The 16,710-nt window shown below is 52.1% G+C and overlaps 6 protein-coding genes across 6 annotated transcripts; all 6 read left to right on the top strand.

Annotated features, from left to right (window-relative positions):
* The first annotated feature begins 1,061 nt into the window (after window positions 1-1,061).
* On the top strand, window positions 1,062-4,114 carry B0T23DRAFT_154244 (uncharacterized protein). The gene has a single exon (XM_062832597.1). It carries the CDS (start codon window positions 1,251-1,253, stop codon window positions 3,996-3,998), a length of 2,748 nt encoding a protein of 915 aa, XP_062693462.1. The 5' UTR covers window positions 1,062-1,250; the 3' UTR covers window positions 3,999-4,114.
* Window positions 4,115-5,266: 1,152 nt separating this feature from the next.
* On the top strand, window positions 5,267-7,626 carry B0T23DRAFT_154228 (PLC-like phosphodiesterase). The gene is made up of 2 exons (XM_062832596.1): window positions 5,267-5,380; window positions 5,451-7,626. Exon 2 carries the CDS (start codon window positions 5,544-5,546, stop codon window positions 7,284-7,286), a length of 1,743 nt encoding a protein of 580 aa, XP_062693461.1. The 5' UTR covers window positions 5,267-5,380; window positions 5,451-5,543; the 3' UTR covers window positions 7,287-7,626.
* A 2,164-nt stretch (window positions 7,627-9,790) lies between these two features.
* B0T23DRAFT_315667 (uncharacterized protein) lies at window positions 9,791-11,482 on the top strand (the record flags this gene model as incomplete). Its single annotated transcript, XM_062834874.1, has 2 exons — window positions 9,791-10,634; window positions 10,692-11,482. The coding sequence occupies 2 exons, from the start codon at window positions 9,791-9,793 to the stop codon at window positions 11,480-11,482; spliced, it is 1,635 nt and encodes a 544-aa protein (XP_062693460.1).
* Window positions 11,483-12,322: 840 nt separating this feature from the next.
* B0T23DRAFT_154146 (telomere regulation protein Stn1-domain-containing protein) lies at window positions 12,323-13,794 on the top strand. The gene is made up of 2 exons (XM_062832595.1): window positions 12,323-12,715; window positions 12,793-13,794. The coding sequence occupies exons 1-2, from the start codon at window positions 12,574-12,576 to the stop codon at window positions 13,608-13,610; spliced, it is 960 nt and encodes a 319-aa protein (XP_062693459.1). The 5' UTR covers window positions 12,323-12,573; the 3' UTR covers window positions 13,611-13,794.
* On the top strand, window positions 13,795-16,345 carry B0T23DRAFT_154142 (uncharacterized protein). The gene is made up of 4 exons (XM_062832594.1): window positions 13,795-15,153; window positions 15,211-15,705; window positions 15,804-16,070; window positions 16,141-16,345. Exons 1-4 carry the CDS (start codon window positions 13,978-13,980, stop codon window positions 16,273-16,275), a joined length of 2,073 nt encoding a protein of 690 aa, XP_062693458.1. The 5' UTR covers window positions 13,795-13,977; the 3' UTR covers window positions 16,276-16,345.
* Window positions 16,346-16,386: 41 nt separating this feature from the next.
* B0T23DRAFT_317144 (uncharacterized protein) lies at window positions 16,387-16,665 on the top strand (the record flags this gene model as incomplete). Its single annotated transcript, XM_062834981.1, has 1 exon — window positions 16,387-16,665. One exon carries the CDS (start codon window positions 16,387-16,389, stop codon window positions 16,663-16,665), a length of 279 nt encoding a protein of 92 aa, XP_062693457.1.
* Window positions 16,666-16,710: the final 45 nt, after the last annotated feature.

The raw sequence follows: 16,710 nt of genomic DNA, 5'->3' as shown, positions 1-16,710 counted from the left end.
AAAAGAACTCCACAGAAGATCGACCGATGTGAAGAGAAAGAGCGACGTTCATCAACTTGACCACCCAAAGGAGGACACAATCGTTAATAGTGATATTATCCCTTTACAGTGAGACATTCGCGCTTAGACTCCCCTCTGAATCGTGCAATGTTTTGTCTCGTTTCATGCTTAAACTGAAGTCAGTTGTCCTCTTTCCGCCGACATTGGCCGCTGACGAGTTCTTGGCGCTGCATAAACGGTGACGTCATACGCCCCATGACGTCGTTTGCTCTTTCCACGCTGGGTGGTGGCCTGGACCATCGATCGATTTCCGGCCTTTTTTAGTTTTGAATTTGTGACAAGCGGGGGGGGGGGGGGGGGGGGGGCAGTCACCAACGACAAGCGGACATTCGCTGACAGAGCAAGTGCATTCATGATGCACATGGCTCCAGGAAGAGGGCACTTGTCTGTAACAAATCACGGTTGCAGTGTATGAAACATTGGAATGACAGCACCACGCAGTCTAGACTCTCCGTCATATTCATGGACTGGATCAACGCATTGGATTATTGAGGGTGTTTCCTCTCACTAGTCAAGTATCCATGATATGCCCCCAAGTACGTACGGTATGCCTGTCCTTGGTGATGATCACGATCCGATACAACTGAGTAGTGTAGATACCATCGGAAATTCGGAATGCCCAGGCCAAGAATTACACCCACATACCGTAGGTGATTAGTATCAAACTTGTCGGATTTCCAGGCACAACATCCCAAATACTGAAAATCAAGCATGGGTCCATCTCGTCCCATTCCCATTCCGCCGGCGTCCGAAGTCTGGCTGTTCTTGAGTGGCTGCTGTTGCCCCCCCTGCCCTGAATCACAAGCTCTCATGTAGTGTAAACATCCATGCCTCTGACCAAGCACACAATGACCGGGGTGTAATCAAGGTTCCCCAGCAAATTCCCGAACATTCGTCATCGCCTGTTTTCTGTTTTCTGTTTTTTTGTTTTTCTGTTTTGTTTCTGGTCACCCTCTCTTTCCTACTAATTGTTTTCTCCCTTATAACCACCTTGCCTTGCTGTCCCTCCCATTTTCTCTCTCCATCACCATCAGATCTGCGAATTGCACACACGGCCTTTTGTCTTGGGGCTGCCACACAGTCCACAAGCTTCACAAGTCGTTTATTGTCCCCAGCAATCAACATCACCAATTAATAAACAAGAACAGATACCCAACAAGATACCCCTTAACCCCGAATCCACAGCCATCATGTCGCCAGGCAAGCTCAAGAAGCCATTGCTGGCTCTCAACCGCATCATCGGCCATTCCTCGGCCAAGAACCACATGAGCAAACCCAAGATCGGCGACATCGACCAGCTCGACGACGAGCGCGCAAAGAAGAACATCCAGAAGATCCAGGAGAAGCGCGCAAAGGAATACCAACTCGAGGAAGAAAAGAAATTGATGATTCAAAAACGCAGCGAGGAAGAGAAGAGGTGGCACGAAGCCGACGGCCCCGAGATCGCTCGACGATACGGAACACAGGAAGAGGAAGCCCTCGCTCCCGCAAAGTCCCTTCAAGTCCTCGTTAACGACTACCAGAACATTGGCAAGACCGTTAGCTTCCGAGCCCGCGTCCACCACGTCCGCGCACTTAGCTCCAAACTCGCATTCGTCGTCTTCCGCGACCAGATCGAGACGGTCCAGGGCGTCCTGTCCGTCAGAGATGGCGTCGTCTCGGAGAACTTTGTTCGCTGGGCCGAGCACATCACGGCCGAGAGTTTTGTACACGTCGAGGGAAAGCTACAGCAACCTCCTGAGGAGATCAAGGGGTGCACAATCCACAATGTCGAGGTTTTGATCGATACCATGCACCTCGTTGTCCCTATTGACGAGCATCTCCCTGTCGACGTCCACTCGATTGACCATGTCGAGGTGGACAGCGAGACAAATCAGCTGGAGTCCCTGGCCTCGACCAGAGTCCGTGTCTCTAACCGCATTGCCTTCCTCCGTACACCCACCGCTCAGTCCATCTTCCGCATCAATGCCGGTATTTGCAGCATCTTCCGTCGATACCTCGAAGACAAGGGCTTCATTGAGATCCACACTCCCAAGTTGCAGCCCGCTGCGACCGAGTCGGGTGCTGAGGTCTTCAAGGTGAACTACTTTGGCAGGACTGCCTTCCTCGCCCAAAGCCCCCAGTTGGCCAAGCAGATGAGCATTTCGGCCGACTTTGGCCGTGTCTTCGAAATTGGCCCCGTCTTCCGTGCTGAGGACAGCAACACCCATCGTCACTTGACCGAGTACACCGGTATGGATCTGGAGATGGCCATCGAGCAGGACTACCACGAGGCCATGCACATTATCGACGGCTTGATGAAGGAGATCTTCAAGGGTATCTACGGCAAGTACCGCAAGGAGATCGAGATCATCAAGACCCGCTTTCCTCATGAGGATCTGGTCTGGCTACCAGAGACCCCCATCATTCCCTTCAAGGATGCCATCAAGCTCCTCAACGATTCCGGCTGGACCGACGATCACGGTAAACCCGCTTTGGAGACTGAGGATCTGAGCACCCGTGCCGAGATTCAGTTGGGCCAGGTCATCAAGGAAAAGTACAAGACGGATTACTACATCATCGACAAGTTCCCGTCCTCTGTTCGTCCTTTCTACACTCATCTTGATCCCGAGGATGACCGCTTCACCAACTCCTTTGACATCTTCCTTCGTGGACAGGAGATCACCACTGGTGGTCAGCGTATCCACAGGCCTCACCTTTTGGAGGAGCGCATGAAGAAGGCCGGTATCGAGCCTCTTGGCATGCAGGAATACCTTCAAGGCTTTGAGTATGGTGTCCTGCCCCATGCCGGCTGCGGTATTGGCCTCGAGCGTATCGTGTTCCTCCTCCTCAACTTGGGCGACATCCGTAACGCTTCTCTCATTCCTCGCGACCCCAAGTCCCTCCCCGAACACAAGGAACTCGTTGGCAAGCTCCCCCACCCCGAAGCCGACACCATCAAGTATGCCTACGATTACGACCATGGCGCGACTGGACTTGAGCTCCCCCCCGTCGAGAAACTCATTGTCAACTACGGTGATGCCACCAACACCTCCTGGCTCGACGAGCGGTACCACGTCTGGCGCCATGAGCAGACGGGTGCTGCCATTGGTTACGCCGAGGACAACGGTTACGCCCTTGTCATGGGTAACCCGCTCTGCGACCCTCGCCAATACCAGCTCGTCATCCGCGCCTTCCTTCAAGATATGCGCCACACCAAGGACCTCCGTCCTCTCTGGCTCTTGGTGGGTCCCGAAGTCGAGGAGATTCTCGGCTCCAAGCTCGGGTGGCGTTCGCTCTCTTGCGTCGCCGAAGAGCGCGTGTCTGTCGACTCGGCCAAGAAGGTGGCCAAGAAGGAGCGTCAAGCCGAAGAAGCTGGTGTGTCCATCCACGAGGTGCCCATCGGTGAGCCCGTGCCCGAACACATCCGCGAAAAGTGCGACAAGCGCATCCAGGACTGGAAGGACAACCGCAAGGGCAAGAAGCAGGTGCACATCACCGAAGTCCGCCCGTGGGTCGACATGGAGCACCGTCGCTACCTTTGGGCCGAGGACAAGAACGGCGAGATTGTCGCCATGTGCGTGCTCGCCCGTCTTTCTCCCGCAAACGGGTATCAGATCAAGTTCGCCTTAGACTTCCCCGGTTCTCCCAACGGAACCATTGAGGCCCTGATCTCGGCAGCGATCCAGATGCTGGCCAAGGCCGGTGTCAGGAACGTGACGTTCGGCGCGGGCGCCTTGCCGGAGATGGTCACTGGCGGCCATCTCAACGGAATGAGAGCCAAGATGTTGAGCCATACCTACAAGACGATTTGCCAGCAGTTGAAGTTGGTGAACAAGTCCGAGTTCCGCGAGAAGTTTGGCGCGACGAACGATTTGGTGTACATCTGTTACCCCTTTATGGGTCTGGGTGTCTCGGGTGTGAGGACACTTATCAAGTTCTTTGAGGATGAGATGTAAAAGGCCTGAAGCGGCTCATGGGTTATGATTTGATGGTTTTTTTCTAATGGTTATGACGACGGGGCATTCACGATGGCATGCACTTACAGTTATGTTCTTTTGCTTTGTTTTCTTCTTTGCTCATCGGTTTTGATACACGATACGATACCCTTTTGGTTTGTATACCATATTCAGTTACCAGCACTCAAAGTCACAAGACGTTTTTAATCGCACTACGGTATGAGACTTGGTCTAGTACTGTTGTTGTGGAAGTCTAGTAATATAGATTAATAGGTGGTAATGGGAATGAAACAACTCGTCTCTATCACATGGCTTGTATTTCTCTGACTTCCCGGTTGTTTGCATCTCCCCCAACATTGGTCTCGAATTTGCAACTTGCTCTGTTTCTTCCAGTCATTCATTTCCTCCGGCCACGGTGATTGAACACATGTCTCAAACTCGAAATCTAACCGGTGCGCACATGCAGATTCTCATCTAAATCCTCGATCATACCACCTTTCATTATATCAATGCCAATATCTGATAGACACCAACGACTGGTTCCTATCAAAACGCAAGCCTCCAATTACTACCTGCATGTGTTTATCAACTACACTACTACCATCCTATTTAAGCAGTCAGCTATCAGGGATGGGTACATAAAACGAACATGAAAAACACCTTTACCATTGCCCAACCCACGTGCGCTCTGAAAACCTCGATCCACAATCGCCAACGGTTTTTTTTTTTTCTTGAGTTCTTTTCCCTTTCCCCTTTCCCTTTTTGCATTCAAGGTACAAGATTGTTGGGGAATCTCATCTCATCTCATCTCATTTCATCTCAATCTAGAGGTAGTTAATGCCCTCCCGCCGCCTATTCGAGGGGTCCCGCTCGCTTGCAACGTTACGGGTACAGAGATGATCCCGGTTGGTTGTTTGGTGGGCGCGAACGACGGGCGGCGGGTGTTAGCGAGATTGAATGGATGCATTGCAGAATGTCGATCACCTCATTCCACCACCCTCGTTCTACCACTCCACCACTCCACGCCCCTTCTCATGTCCCCATACCCATTTGTACCCTAACTAGATGGGGGTATCTGGGATCATGGATGAAATGAAATGAAAAGGGGGAAGTTTCCTCCTCCGCCTTTCAAGATGGGATTTTTTTTTTTTTTTCCCCTCCTCTGTTGGTTTTGGGTTCGGTTTTCTGGAAGTGACACAATTCGTTTGTTGTGGCTTCGAGAAATAACAAAGTTACAGAGTAGAGGTTGAAGTTGAAGTTTGGGCCTTTGGGGTTGGTTCAACACAACTTGAGACTTGTCTCGGTCACTTCACTTCAGGTGAACTTCCACTAGGAGTAGGTGTAGTAAAACTGGGAAGTGTCGGTGCGGATTGCGATAAAGAGCAAGGTATTTCTTCTTCAAATATTCTGGGTTCGAGAGGTCAAAACTAACCCTCCAGATCTAAATAAAAGGTTCACTCGGTCGCCGAAGGGGTTCTTAGACCTCACCAACTGCTGACCCCAGTTAGTTCCCTCACTTGTTCAACATCAACCACAACAACCAAAATGCTGCTCCCACTCAAGCCCCTCGTCGCAGCACTCGCCTTGACCGGCAGCACAATCGTCCAAGCCGCCCCCCTCTTCGACTCCGTCACCGCCTTCCTCACTCACCTCACCACCAACCCTCCCAACGCCGCCCAACACCTGGACCTGAAAACCCCCAGCTCCGACCCGACCGGCCTCAACACCATCTCCACCCTTTCTTCGTCTGCGCAATCGGCCCTCCAGAAGAACCAAGCCTACCTGCTTCTCATCAACGCCACGCCCTTCACTCTGCGCAGGACAGGCGGGCATTCCTACCAGATGCCCGCATGGGATAACTCCTTTCCTGATCTCGTGCAACCAGGACAGAGCGTACGCGTCTACATCGAAGCCAAGACGCACAAGGACGACGCAGCGGAGATGAGGTACGTCGTTGACGAACTGGGCGGAAGGGAAGTAGAGTTCCAGTATCGTGGCCGTGACGGTCCCGTCCTGCAGGTGGCGTGGAAGAGTTTGGCGGCCGTGAACAACCCCGTGGGCTCGGTGCGGAAGTTGGTTTGGCATCAGGGAAATAACGTCCCTTTTGTTTTGGCTGCTGCGCCGTCGGCCAAGAACACGAACTTTGATCCGACTCAAGAGTTGATGGCTAGTCCTGGGCTGCCGACGGCAGGGTGGATGAAGCAGGGGTATGAAAGGATGCATTGTTTGAAGCTGAGGGAAATCAGCCTGCCCGGAACGCATAATAGTGGGATGTCGTTGCTTACAGGCGGTACGCCCCTGGTGAAGGCCAGGCCGGAGTCGGTGCAGTGTCATGCTAGTCAGATGACGGTGGGCAAGCAGCTGGAGGCCGGAGCAAGGTGGTTTGATGTCCGTCCGGTGATTGCGGGCGGGAAGTGGGCGACGGGGCATTACACGTTTTTCAACGGGATCAAGTTGCCGGGGGGATTGGATAAGATTCCGGGGTTGGGTGATCTGGCCAAGGAAATTGGGAAGTTGGGCGGGGGAGATAAGGAGATGGTGTTGGAAGGGTGGCAGGGCGGGAACGGGCAGTATATTGCGGATATCGTGAGGGAGGTGAACGAGTTCACGGAAAAGAACCCGGGGGAATTGGTGGTGATTAACCTCAGTCATGGCCTCAACACGGATACCTTTTCCCGCAACCCTAATGCCCACCTTAGCCAGCAGGAGTGGGAGAAGCTGATGACGCAGTTGTTGGCTGTCAAGAACCGGGCCACGCACATCACCCAGCCTAACGTCGACCTCACCTACCTTTCTCTCTCCGATCTGCTCCCGCCTTCCGATAATGGTGATGCTTCCCGCCGCGGTTCGGCTGTTCTCTTGGTCGTCGACGACGTCACCTCGGACAACAACCAACGCGTCGATCTCTCCAAGTTTGCCAACCAGGGCTTCTTCTTCCGCGGCCAGCTCGCCATCTTTGACTCGTATGCCGACACCAACAACCTGAACGACATGATCAGCGACCAGTTCGCCAAGATGCAGACGCATCGCACCAAGGCGGATGATGCCATGTTTTTGCTCAGCTGGACGCTGACGCAGCCGCCCGAGACCACGATCATCGGGAGTATTGTCAAGTATGCTCAGGATGCCAACATGGCCTTGGGAGAGAAGCTGTGGGCGCAGGGTCGAATGACGAGGCAGACGTATCCGAATGTGGTGAGTGTTGATGCCTTTGACGGCGATGGGGAGGTTGCTGGGTTGGTGGCGGCAATCAATTGGTGGTTGACGGGGGAGTGTCCTGCGTTGTAGGTTCGTGGAGGAGGAATTGATTGGTAATACAACTTGATACAGAAACTGTGACGCGAGCCAGGAAGAAACGAGGTATGTGATTGAGATGATTTTTAGTTTTCAGTACACACAATTAATTACCAGTAATTTTTGTTTTCTTACATGTCAGCTTGGTGTACTTACACCAATGTCCTGCCATCTTCATCGTGGCTCCTTCCGCCGTCATGTGATTATTGCTATGGGGAGACGGGATCAGGTGGTTGTCCTCTACTCGGCGTTCCTGCACGTCGGTACTTTTTCCTTTTGCTCTTCAAAGTTTCCTGACCACAAGCAGATTTAGTACAATCGAATCTGAACCATCGTCTTGCTTGACCTTGCCGGTTTTCATGAATGACATTTCCCAATCATCACAGCTCCTCTCCACCCCAACCTGATCAATATAGAAGTTCAATCCAGGACTCGAAAAGAACCCCGACGTTGTGATCTAGATGTCAAGTTTGATTGAAGTATTGCCCGTTTCGACGGTCTTGACGCTTTTTCAACTGACTCGTTGTACTAGTGGTCGGATCAACAGAAATTGAAGGGGATGTTCTTGGGATACGAAGCCCTATCAGCTTCACTTGTCATATTCACATCACCTCACATCATGGTCATCACTCGAGGTATCATCGTCTGGAGGCATCACAACTAAAACGTAGAACTTACCCTTCCTTAAGATAGCTAACCGTTATCTGAGTCCCTGGAAACTCACCAAGTACTCGACTCGAACATATCGCATACAAGTGCTTGCTCAAATCCGAATGGAACTGCACACCTGTTTCCAACAAGTGTTCGCGTTCTGCCCAAGTACCATAGAGGAACTAGGTCATCCTCCCCTTTTCCACTGGGTGGTGGGTGGATACTGTGTTTGAACTGCTTCACGTAAGCAGCCAATAGGTAGTAGCCTAGCTGTCACGGTTGTTGCCATTGGGTCGTGCACGAGCCACAAAGGGAAAACGCACAGACACACTCAGAAAGGCTGCCAGCGGAAAGGCACGTGACCTCAGATTGTGATCAGGGAATCGTTCTCGCTTGAATCTCCACCATCACATCATTCAGGTCACCAGGTCAATCCCATCGCATCAATCGCGTCGATACCATCAATCGCGCTCGGAGATGGCGGACTCCAGGCCCCATTCACCACTATCATCTACTCAATCCTTTGACCTGCGCGACGATGGAGCACCGGAACCAGCACCACCGGCTCAATTGCCCGACCACGACGAGTATCGCAATGACAACATCCGCGACGACGAACATGATGCATCAACTCAACTGCCTTCGTCCCTAGTGTGAGTTGTCCGTTAGTACACCAATTATTTGGCTTCAAACGTGCACCGCCTCCCGCCCCCTTCTTCCATATCCCGTCTTCCGTCTCCCTCTAGCGACAGACAAGCTAATCATCGCCATGTACTTGTTGCAGCACTGCCTGATCGTCATAGTTAGCGGGTCGATTGTGACTGGCATACGGTTTTCTTTATCACAACGATACACACACACACTATTCATTTGCTCTCTGCTCTCTTCCCTCCCATCCTTACCCACACTCCGGCTTCCTGTCTTTCCATCCCCTTCTCTCTTCTCCCAACTCCCCTTCCATCCGTCACCTCCTCTCCTTCCCGTCACCGCTCAGTGAGCAGCCACCCTTCCCCCCGGCGATACCATGTGCTCAAAGTACGCCTTCCACACCGGTCAGGGGCCGTTATAAAATGCCAACTCCTACCCATCAGGTTCGCCTGTTGGAAGGACTGGGGCACTTGGTTGGTGTGGAAGTAGTTCTGGGAGATATATCGTCTCGCTAGGGCAGCTGTAGGAAGATGCCCGGGCTAGCGCTCGGTACTCCCAAATACACAGCTACTCCGTTTCTTGCTGGCGACAGGCTTGAAGTTTGTGACCACACCGGTCAGGGGTCGTTATAAAATGCCAACTCCTACCCATCAGGTACGCCTGGTGAAAGGACTGGGGCCCTTGGTTTGTGTGGGAGCAATTCTCAGAGCGGTATTGCTATGCAAGGACGGTGGGATAATCACCAGAGCTAGTAGGCTCAGTCATACAGGTACTGCGTTTCTCGCGGACGATGAACCCGAAGCACATAACCACATCGGTCAGGGGCCGTTATAAAATGCCAATTCCTACCCAGCAGGTACGCCTGGTGGAAGGACTGGGGCCCTTGGTTTGTGTGGGAATGTTGCTGGGAAAGTGTGCGACCATATCGGTCAGGGGTCGTTATAAAATGCCAACTCCTACCCATCAGGTACACCTGGTGGAAGGACTGGGGCCCTTGGTTTGTATGGGAGCAGCACTGTGTTAGTTAAGTATACTGATAAGTTTGTAGTTCAAACGAGCGTCGTGAGGACTATGGAGAAAACCTTCATACCGAGTTGATCGAAAGTCCCGGTAGACATGACGACGGAGACGCATCGACCGCCTCTGGCTCGCGCGATGATGAAATTCACTGCAAGATCGATTTACGCAATCTTAGCGGGATGGTGATTTGGGAGGATGCCCACCATCAGGACCAGCAAACATCAGACTTGCGCATCGACCTATCCGTGGATACCGCAAAGCGAGAAGCTGTTTTTGCCCTCCATGGCTTCTTCTATTCCAAAGGCGGCGGTCACAAAGCCTATCTTTCTCTACTTGTTTATCCGGAAAAGGTTGAGTCGCTTGAATTCGAACGCGCCCGTTTTGTGCCCGAATCTATAATGAACAACATTCCCGATGACAGCACTGTTTCTCTGCGTTTCACCATGACACAACCGCCAAACCTCATGATACCAAAGGATCGGCGTGTTGAGTCGAAGCCGCGGTACCAAGCTGTTGTTGATACTATCGCGTCTTTGGGCTCGGTTAATCGATTCACCATTTACCTAAGTGACCTTTCACCGGAGATCCAACAGGAACTGGCTTTGCTGCCCTCCGTCTTCTCGTCTGTCCGTCCATTCGGCCGGCTACAGGCGGACGAGAAGTGGGCGCCCCCTAGCTCATTGTATCAGTACACATTTGCTCAGGTCATTGACTTGACCAGTGCTGCCCCTGTCTCTAACGGTGATTCCACCAAGGAATTCGAGGAGTTGGGAAATCCAGTTGAGGAAGGAGCCGCCATACCCCCGCCATACTCACCAGGGGACTCCCAGCGTTCGGGACAAAGCATTGGTCCCTCAAGTAGGAAGCGAAGGGCCAGCGAACCCTTGCTTGCTCACAGCACGGAAAAGCACGGAGCTTCAGACTCCAGTGTACTGGGATACGGAACACCAGGAAAAGAGCCTCAACCGCCGTACACCAGGAGTGGCAACCCCGCAAGTCCTGCACACTTCTCAACCCCATCTGGTACGTTCTGTCTATCCACAATTGATAATCTGCCCTTTCTAACGAAGTCCGTCGCAGACCGTAAACGTCAACGTACCGCAGAACTTCTTTCCCCCGTAACCAACGCCGATATCGTTTCAGCATTGCGCCAAGTTCTCACGTACAACACCTCCCTCTCCAACCGTATTTCACAGCTCGAAACCCGCCTCGATCACTGCTCCTCTCGACTCGACTCGTTAATAACCGAGTTCGTTGCCGCCACCGATCGCACCCGGACTCCCTGCCGTTATGACACTGAAGAAGCAGAGCACGTTTTCAGTCAGATCGACCAGCGCATCGAAGACGGCATTCATGACATACGCCACGAGCTCGAAGACACGATCAAGGTCGAGGCGGAGGAGCGGGTCACTGAAGAAGTGAGGTTGCAACATGAGGAACTTCGCGACAAAGTGGAAGCGGACTGGACCGAGGACGTGAGGAAGGGGATTGCTGAGCAAATTGCCTCAGAGGTAGAGGAGAAGACGACGCGCGAGGTGCTGAAGGGGATTGCGGAGGTTTTGATGGGCGCTTATCAGGCCAGTCAGGACGGAATATCCAGCTTGTTCCCAGGCAACAACAGATTCGGTGCGACTGCAGCTCTACCTGGCGAAGCGGCCCTCCGTGCGGCGGTGGAGGATATTCAGAGCAAGTATACGGATGAGTTGACGGGAGAGGAAATGATTGGGGTGTTGGATCTCCTTGAGGAAAACCCGCTAAGTGCGGTCAAGTACAATGCGTGTGGTGAGGAGACGAGAAGGGTGTATGTGATGAAGTGGAAGGCGGACGTCTCAGGACGGGGTATATTCAAATCGACATGGTATAAGCGATAAGGGAAGTGATGGATATGTTGGCAATACTGGCAAGCAGAGGGAGTTCTTTACGCGCACACAGGGTGACGGATTATGACGCCGATGGTTAATCACATGATATTTACTCGCCTAGATGAACAACGGGCAATCGATGTTGAACCCCTTTCCACCATCTCATTGGATACGTGACCCTGACACCTGAACATGCCACCATTTTCATCCCCCGAAATGAACGTTGTGTTGTTTGGTTCTGATGGATTTGCGATACCAAAGTCGAAGAAGATGAGATAGATTCTGTGAAATGAGGAACGGTATGTATAATAGGGAACAGAAAGAAAAAAAGAAGAAGAAAAAGGAAAATCGACGATCGGCACCGGAGTCGAACCGGTAACTTCCCTCGTACTGAAAGAAGGTCCGAAGACACGACTAGCAGGCGGTTAGGATGTGTTGCCCATTACACCAACGGACCATCTGGTAGGAAGGGCGGCAGTTACCGACTTATGTACCTAGTTCCGTCCCAAGGTTCAAACATGTGATTCTGAGGCTGGGACTAAGTCCATGGGATGGTTTCTTCTTATGACCAGTCTTGGTGGACAACCGTACACGGCTTGGTGTTTCGGCTTTGAACTTGGGAAGGGTGGTGGCATGGAAGGATAGAGAACGGTTAAGTCGGCGTTCAATACTTGATTGAATGGGTGAAGTCTATGTCCATTCAAGGAACGCATGGAAGTGTTGTGAAAGTCCATGCCAAGATACGAGGTAAGAGGCTCTCGTTGCCCGCTAAAAAGCCCACTAAAATACACAGCGCTCCACAGCGCACTTCGGGCAGCTTCGAGTACCACTTCCAGGCCTAGGTCGTCCACATAGGCGCTCACCTGACCCCGCGTAAGCTGACCGTGTCGGGCATCGAAGCTCACGCCGCGGTAAACGCGAATCTCGGCTGCCAACTTCCACTTTGCACGACGGACATCGCCCTGAACCCGCCAGGACAGCTCACCACCTCCGACCTCGACATTCTCCCTGCGATGAACACACACGCAAAGGACGGCTAGGATCTAGATTTGTCGAGGCGAGCAGTGCCGTTGCGCGACTCGCAGTCCACTCAACATGCCATGACCGACTCCGGGGCCCAGGGTCAGCCACCTCCCGAGCTCTATCCCCAGTACTGCTTCCACCTCTCGCCCACCATCAACAAGTGGTGTCATCTACGAGCAGCCGATATTATCGCCCTGTCGAGCCACCCGGGGTTTCAAGGTATTTCGCCTCCATCTTTCAATTCCGGTTGATTCTCTAAGTCTATGTCGAGAGTCTGACAAACGGATTGTGTCCAGGCCAAGACCTCTACTTCCACCTCAACCACCCCATCAAATGGGTTCGTATCTGCGGTATCGTCGTCGCCATCGACGTCTACGGTGACTCCTCTTCACGAAGCAAGGGGCAGATACAAGTGATCACCATCGATGATAGTAGTGGGCATACCATTGAATGCGTTGTCCCGCTTCCTCCACCTTCTGCTCCCTCCGTTCCTTCTTTAGGCAAACAGGAACAACGACAACCACCCCAATCATTACCCCTCATCGACTCCCAAATCGACATTGGCCACATCCTGGATATCAAAGGCTCTCTTCGCACGTTTCGCGAGCAGCGACAAGTCAAAGTCGAGAAGATCGTCCATCTATGCACAACAGAGCAGGAGGTAGCCTTTTGGGAGAGAGTGGTGCAATTGCGAAAAGAGATCTTGGATAAGCCGTGGAAACTGGATGAGAAGGTAGTCAGGAGGTTAAGAAGGGAGGCGATGGGGGTAAATGAGCGGGATGCAAAGAGGGAAAAGGAGAAGGATGAAGCGAGGAGAGAGAGGAAGAGGAGGAGGAGGTTGGAGGAGGAGAGAAGAAGGTTGGAAAAAGAGAGGAGGGTAGAGGGGGAGAGAAAGGTCGCTACTCCTGACCCTGTGGTAAAGACGCAGGCACTACAAGTGGTGGTTCCAACGAGGACCAAGAGGAACGTCACGGGCTTGGAAAGAAAGATCGTGTCGAGGCCGCCGATACCAACGAGACCCAAGGAGCCTACGGGTCTGGAAAGAAAGACCAAGTCGGTCAGTAGTGACAGGGTGGTTCCTGTAACTGGCAAGTACACGGCTCTTGGGCTGTGACAGTGGACTATTGGAAAGAAGGAAGGTTGGATATATCCTTCCAGATATCACGGCCAGGACCATTTCGTCCGCGAGTGGCACCATAATATGGGCAAGGTCCAATACAGTCCATAAGTATTTCTTGTTGACTCTTCTGTTTTTCCCGCCCCAATCATCCAATCTGTTTCACTTCCATCACCAGACTCAGTGACAGTTTTCCACCCCATATCACATTATCACATTTGATAAATTGTCTATCGTCAACGCACTACTGGCATTCCTCCGAATACATCATTCCTCCCAATCTAGTCCCTACCCAAGGAGCGTCGTCGCGTACCAAGCCTGCTTGCCTCACAACTTGTCTCACCCAGCTCTCCGATCATCCACGATGTCCGGCAGTCAACAGGGCGAGTGGCCGCCATTCGTCGGCTACCAAGTACCCAACATGTCTGGCAATCAACAAGGCGACTTACCGCAATTCGACGTCAATCAAGGGCCCATGATATCTGGTGCTCAGCCAGGCGAGTCACCCAAGTTTGGCGACGACGAGATGCCTACCGGTAGCATGTATGAAAGTCAGCAAGGAGAGTTACCGCAATTCGACCCCAACGAACTGCCTGGCATATATGAAAATCAGCATGGAGAGTTACAGCAATTCGACGTCAACCAAGCGCCCATGTTGTTTGGCGATCAACAAGTCATCCTAGAGCAGTTTGACGCCAACCAGATGCCTACCGAGAGCATGTATGGAAGTCAGCAAGGCGAGTTACCGCAATTCGACGCCAATGAAATGCCTGGCCTGTATGAAAATCAGCAAGGGGAGTTACAGCAGTTCGACGCCAACCAAGCGCCCATGTTGTTTGGCGATCAACAAGGCCAGCTACAGCAGTTTGACGCCAACCAGATGCCTACCGGTAGCATGTATGGAAGTCAGCAAGGCGAGTCGTCTCTTTCCCCTGCCAACCAGGTGCCCATGATGTTTGGCAATCAGCAAGGCGAGTCACAGCAGTTCAACACCAACCAAGCACTCATAATGTTTAGCAATCAACAAGGCGAGTTACCGCAATTCGACGCCAACGAAATGCCTGGCCTGTATGAAAATCAGCAAGGCGAGTTACAGCAGTACAACGCCAATCAAAGGCCCATGATATTTGGCAATCAGCAAGGCGAGTCGTCTTTTCCCCCTACCAACCAGGTGCCCATGATGTCTAGCAATCAGCAAGGCGAGTCACAGCAGTTCAACGCCAACCAAGCACTCATAATGTTTGGCAGTCAACAAGGCGAGTTGTCGCTTTCCCCTGCCAACCAAGCACTCCTCGGAGCTACCTCTGCTCAAGGCGGTCAAGGAGCAGAACAGTCAGCGACCATCGAATCAGTGATGGCTGCCTTGACACGCCTGGCGGCAATTTGCGAAGGCATAGAGACCACCTTGCCCATGGACGTCTATCGTGAGCTGCAAAGAGATTACAATGCCTTGGTTTCCACAGTGCAGGCGAAAATAGACCTCTCTCGAGAACCTGTGCCTCAACCGATACTGGAAGCTTCTATACGCCTAGAATCAAGGGTAAGCCAATGCAGCTGTGTACCTTCCATTTCGCTCTGGACTGAGATAGCCTTTTAGTTATTCCAGCTCATGCATCACACACCTGTCGACGATGTCGCCAGCCCGGTTCTTGGGCGACTAGCCGCCCCGCCGTGTCAGCTAGAGAGCATGAGCTCGGTAGCCATGGCACAAACAGTCGCAACGTTGAACCAGGCCTTTCCAATACCATGTCGTAGTTGCGCGGGTACAGGCGCTGCATGCCAGAGGTCCTTCATTGACGAAGAATGCGCCTTCTGTGAAGGCTCCAACCGAGAGTGTAAAACCGACTATACCGTGGACACCGGTCCACCACCAGTCAGTGGCGGTTCTGCGGCTGCGGCTGCGAACACGCGAAGAGTTATGGACAACCTCTTCCAAGAACATTGCAAGGCGATTCTCGATATTGTCCACTCGAGGGTGAGGGACGCCACGAGTCTATTATACGTGCAAAATGAACTATCCTCACTTCGTCCGACCTTGGAGGGGTATGATGATGTTTTCCTTTGGAATGTTTGGATAGGGAGCATGAAAGAAGTAAGTGGATCCAATCGTCTTGTTCCTGAAAGATTCAGGCCTACAGGTTGCGTTTTCCATTAGGGGCAGCTGTTTACATGAATATCGCTTCCTTCCAGACATGGCTCCATTGCAACATGGAGATACGCGTCGCCAAAAACCCGCCGGCATGCCTGGAGACAAGCAGAGGGTGGGCTGTGCGCGAATGTGTCCAAGGACGCCTTAGTCGGATGAAGTTAATGGCTCGAGACACCCCCGATACCTTTTCAGTTAGATTTGGTGCATTCGGACTATTTCGAGACTCAATCGCACGCAACCTGTTTTGGTTGGACACGTACTGGTTGGCAGAAATTTGTCCACAGCAGCGTCTAGAAATCAGGAATACGGTACTTGATCCATTGCCCCAGAATTGAGTCTCTTTCTTCCTCCCTTACTAATCCTTTCTTCGCACTTCAGCTAGTGGATTTACTGTCCTTCTGTAACATCACGGCCGGATACATATGCTCGGCACAGTCTTATCTCGCGTTAGCCCACCGAGAGTTCCTGCGCGCCAATGGTTACATGGTCGCTCAAGAGTTTGTCGAGATCTAGAAGGCACTGGAACCTTTTTATGAGCAGAACGTATACATTGACATTGTCCTGCATCTGTGTCGGTTTGCCGGACCAGAGATACCATATCAACAACAACAACAGCAATTCAACATGAAGCACAAAGCGCTCGCGAGTCTCTGTCAGTTCTCGTGCCAGTTGATGAAGAACCAGCTAGAGCAAAGGAAGAAGCTGGAGATGTTTTGTGAGACCATGTTGGCTTCGAAGACGGGAGATTTTGGCGTGACGACGATGACGCGGGACGCGAAGGCGAAAGTGATCAATGAGAGGTGGGGTGAGTTGAAGAAGCGGTTGGATGTGTATCCTGTGAAGGTTCGTCGGTTTCCCTCTCCCTGGTGTTTCTTTGAGTTTCTGTTTGGTACAGCAATGTAGCTTTGTGTGCTAACAGACTGTCTTGGGTGTTTTAAGTGGATAAAA

Source organism: Neurospora hispaniola, assembly GCF_033458365.1.
Source record: "Neurospora hispaniola strain FGSC 10403 chromosome Unknown B0T23scaffold_4, whole genome shotgun sequence".
Lineage (NCBI taxonomy): Eukaryota > Fungi > Ascomycota > Sordariomycetes > Sordariales > Sordariaceae > Neurospora > Neurospora hispaniola.
The sequence above is the reverse complement of the archived record's forward strand: the minus strand, read 5'-3'. Positions and strand labels throughout refer to the sequence as shown.

What these genes read in the sequence shown, in the direction of transcription:
- B0T23DRAFT_154244 (XM_062832597.1), top strand. Translation starts at nt 1,251, where the DNA reads ATGTCGCCAGGCAAGCTCAAGAAGCCATTGCTGGCTCTCAACCGCATC.
- B0T23DRAFT_154228 (XM_062832596.1), top strand. Translation starts at nt 5,544, where the DNA reads ATGCTGCTCCCACTCAAGCCCCTCGTCGCAGCACTCGCCTTGACCGGC.
- B0T23DRAFT_154146 (XM_062832595.1), top strand. Translation starts at nt 12,574, where the DNA reads ATGACCGACTCCGGGGCCCAGGGTCAGCCACCTCCCGAGCTCTATCCC. An exon ending in GAGCCACCCGGGGTTTCAAG is followed by an intron (nt 12,716 to 12,792) that starts GTATTTCGCCTC and finishes GATTGTGTCCAG; the next exon opens with GCCAAGACCTCTACTTCCAC.
- B0T23DRAFT_154142 (XM_062832594.1), top strand. Translation starts at nt 13,978, where the DNA reads ATGTCCGGCAGTCAACAGGGCGAGTGGCCGCCATTCGTCGGCTACCAA. An exon ending in GGATAGGGAGCATGAAAGAA is followed by an intron (nt 15,706 to 15,803) that starts GTAAGTGGATCC and finishes GCTTCCTTCCAG; the next exon opens with ACATGGCTCCATTGCAACAT. An exon ending in GTCTAGAAATCAGGAATACG is followed by an intron (nt 16,071 to 16,140) that starts GTACTTGATCCA and finishes TTCGCACTTCAG; the next exon opens with CTAGTGGATTTACTGTCCTT.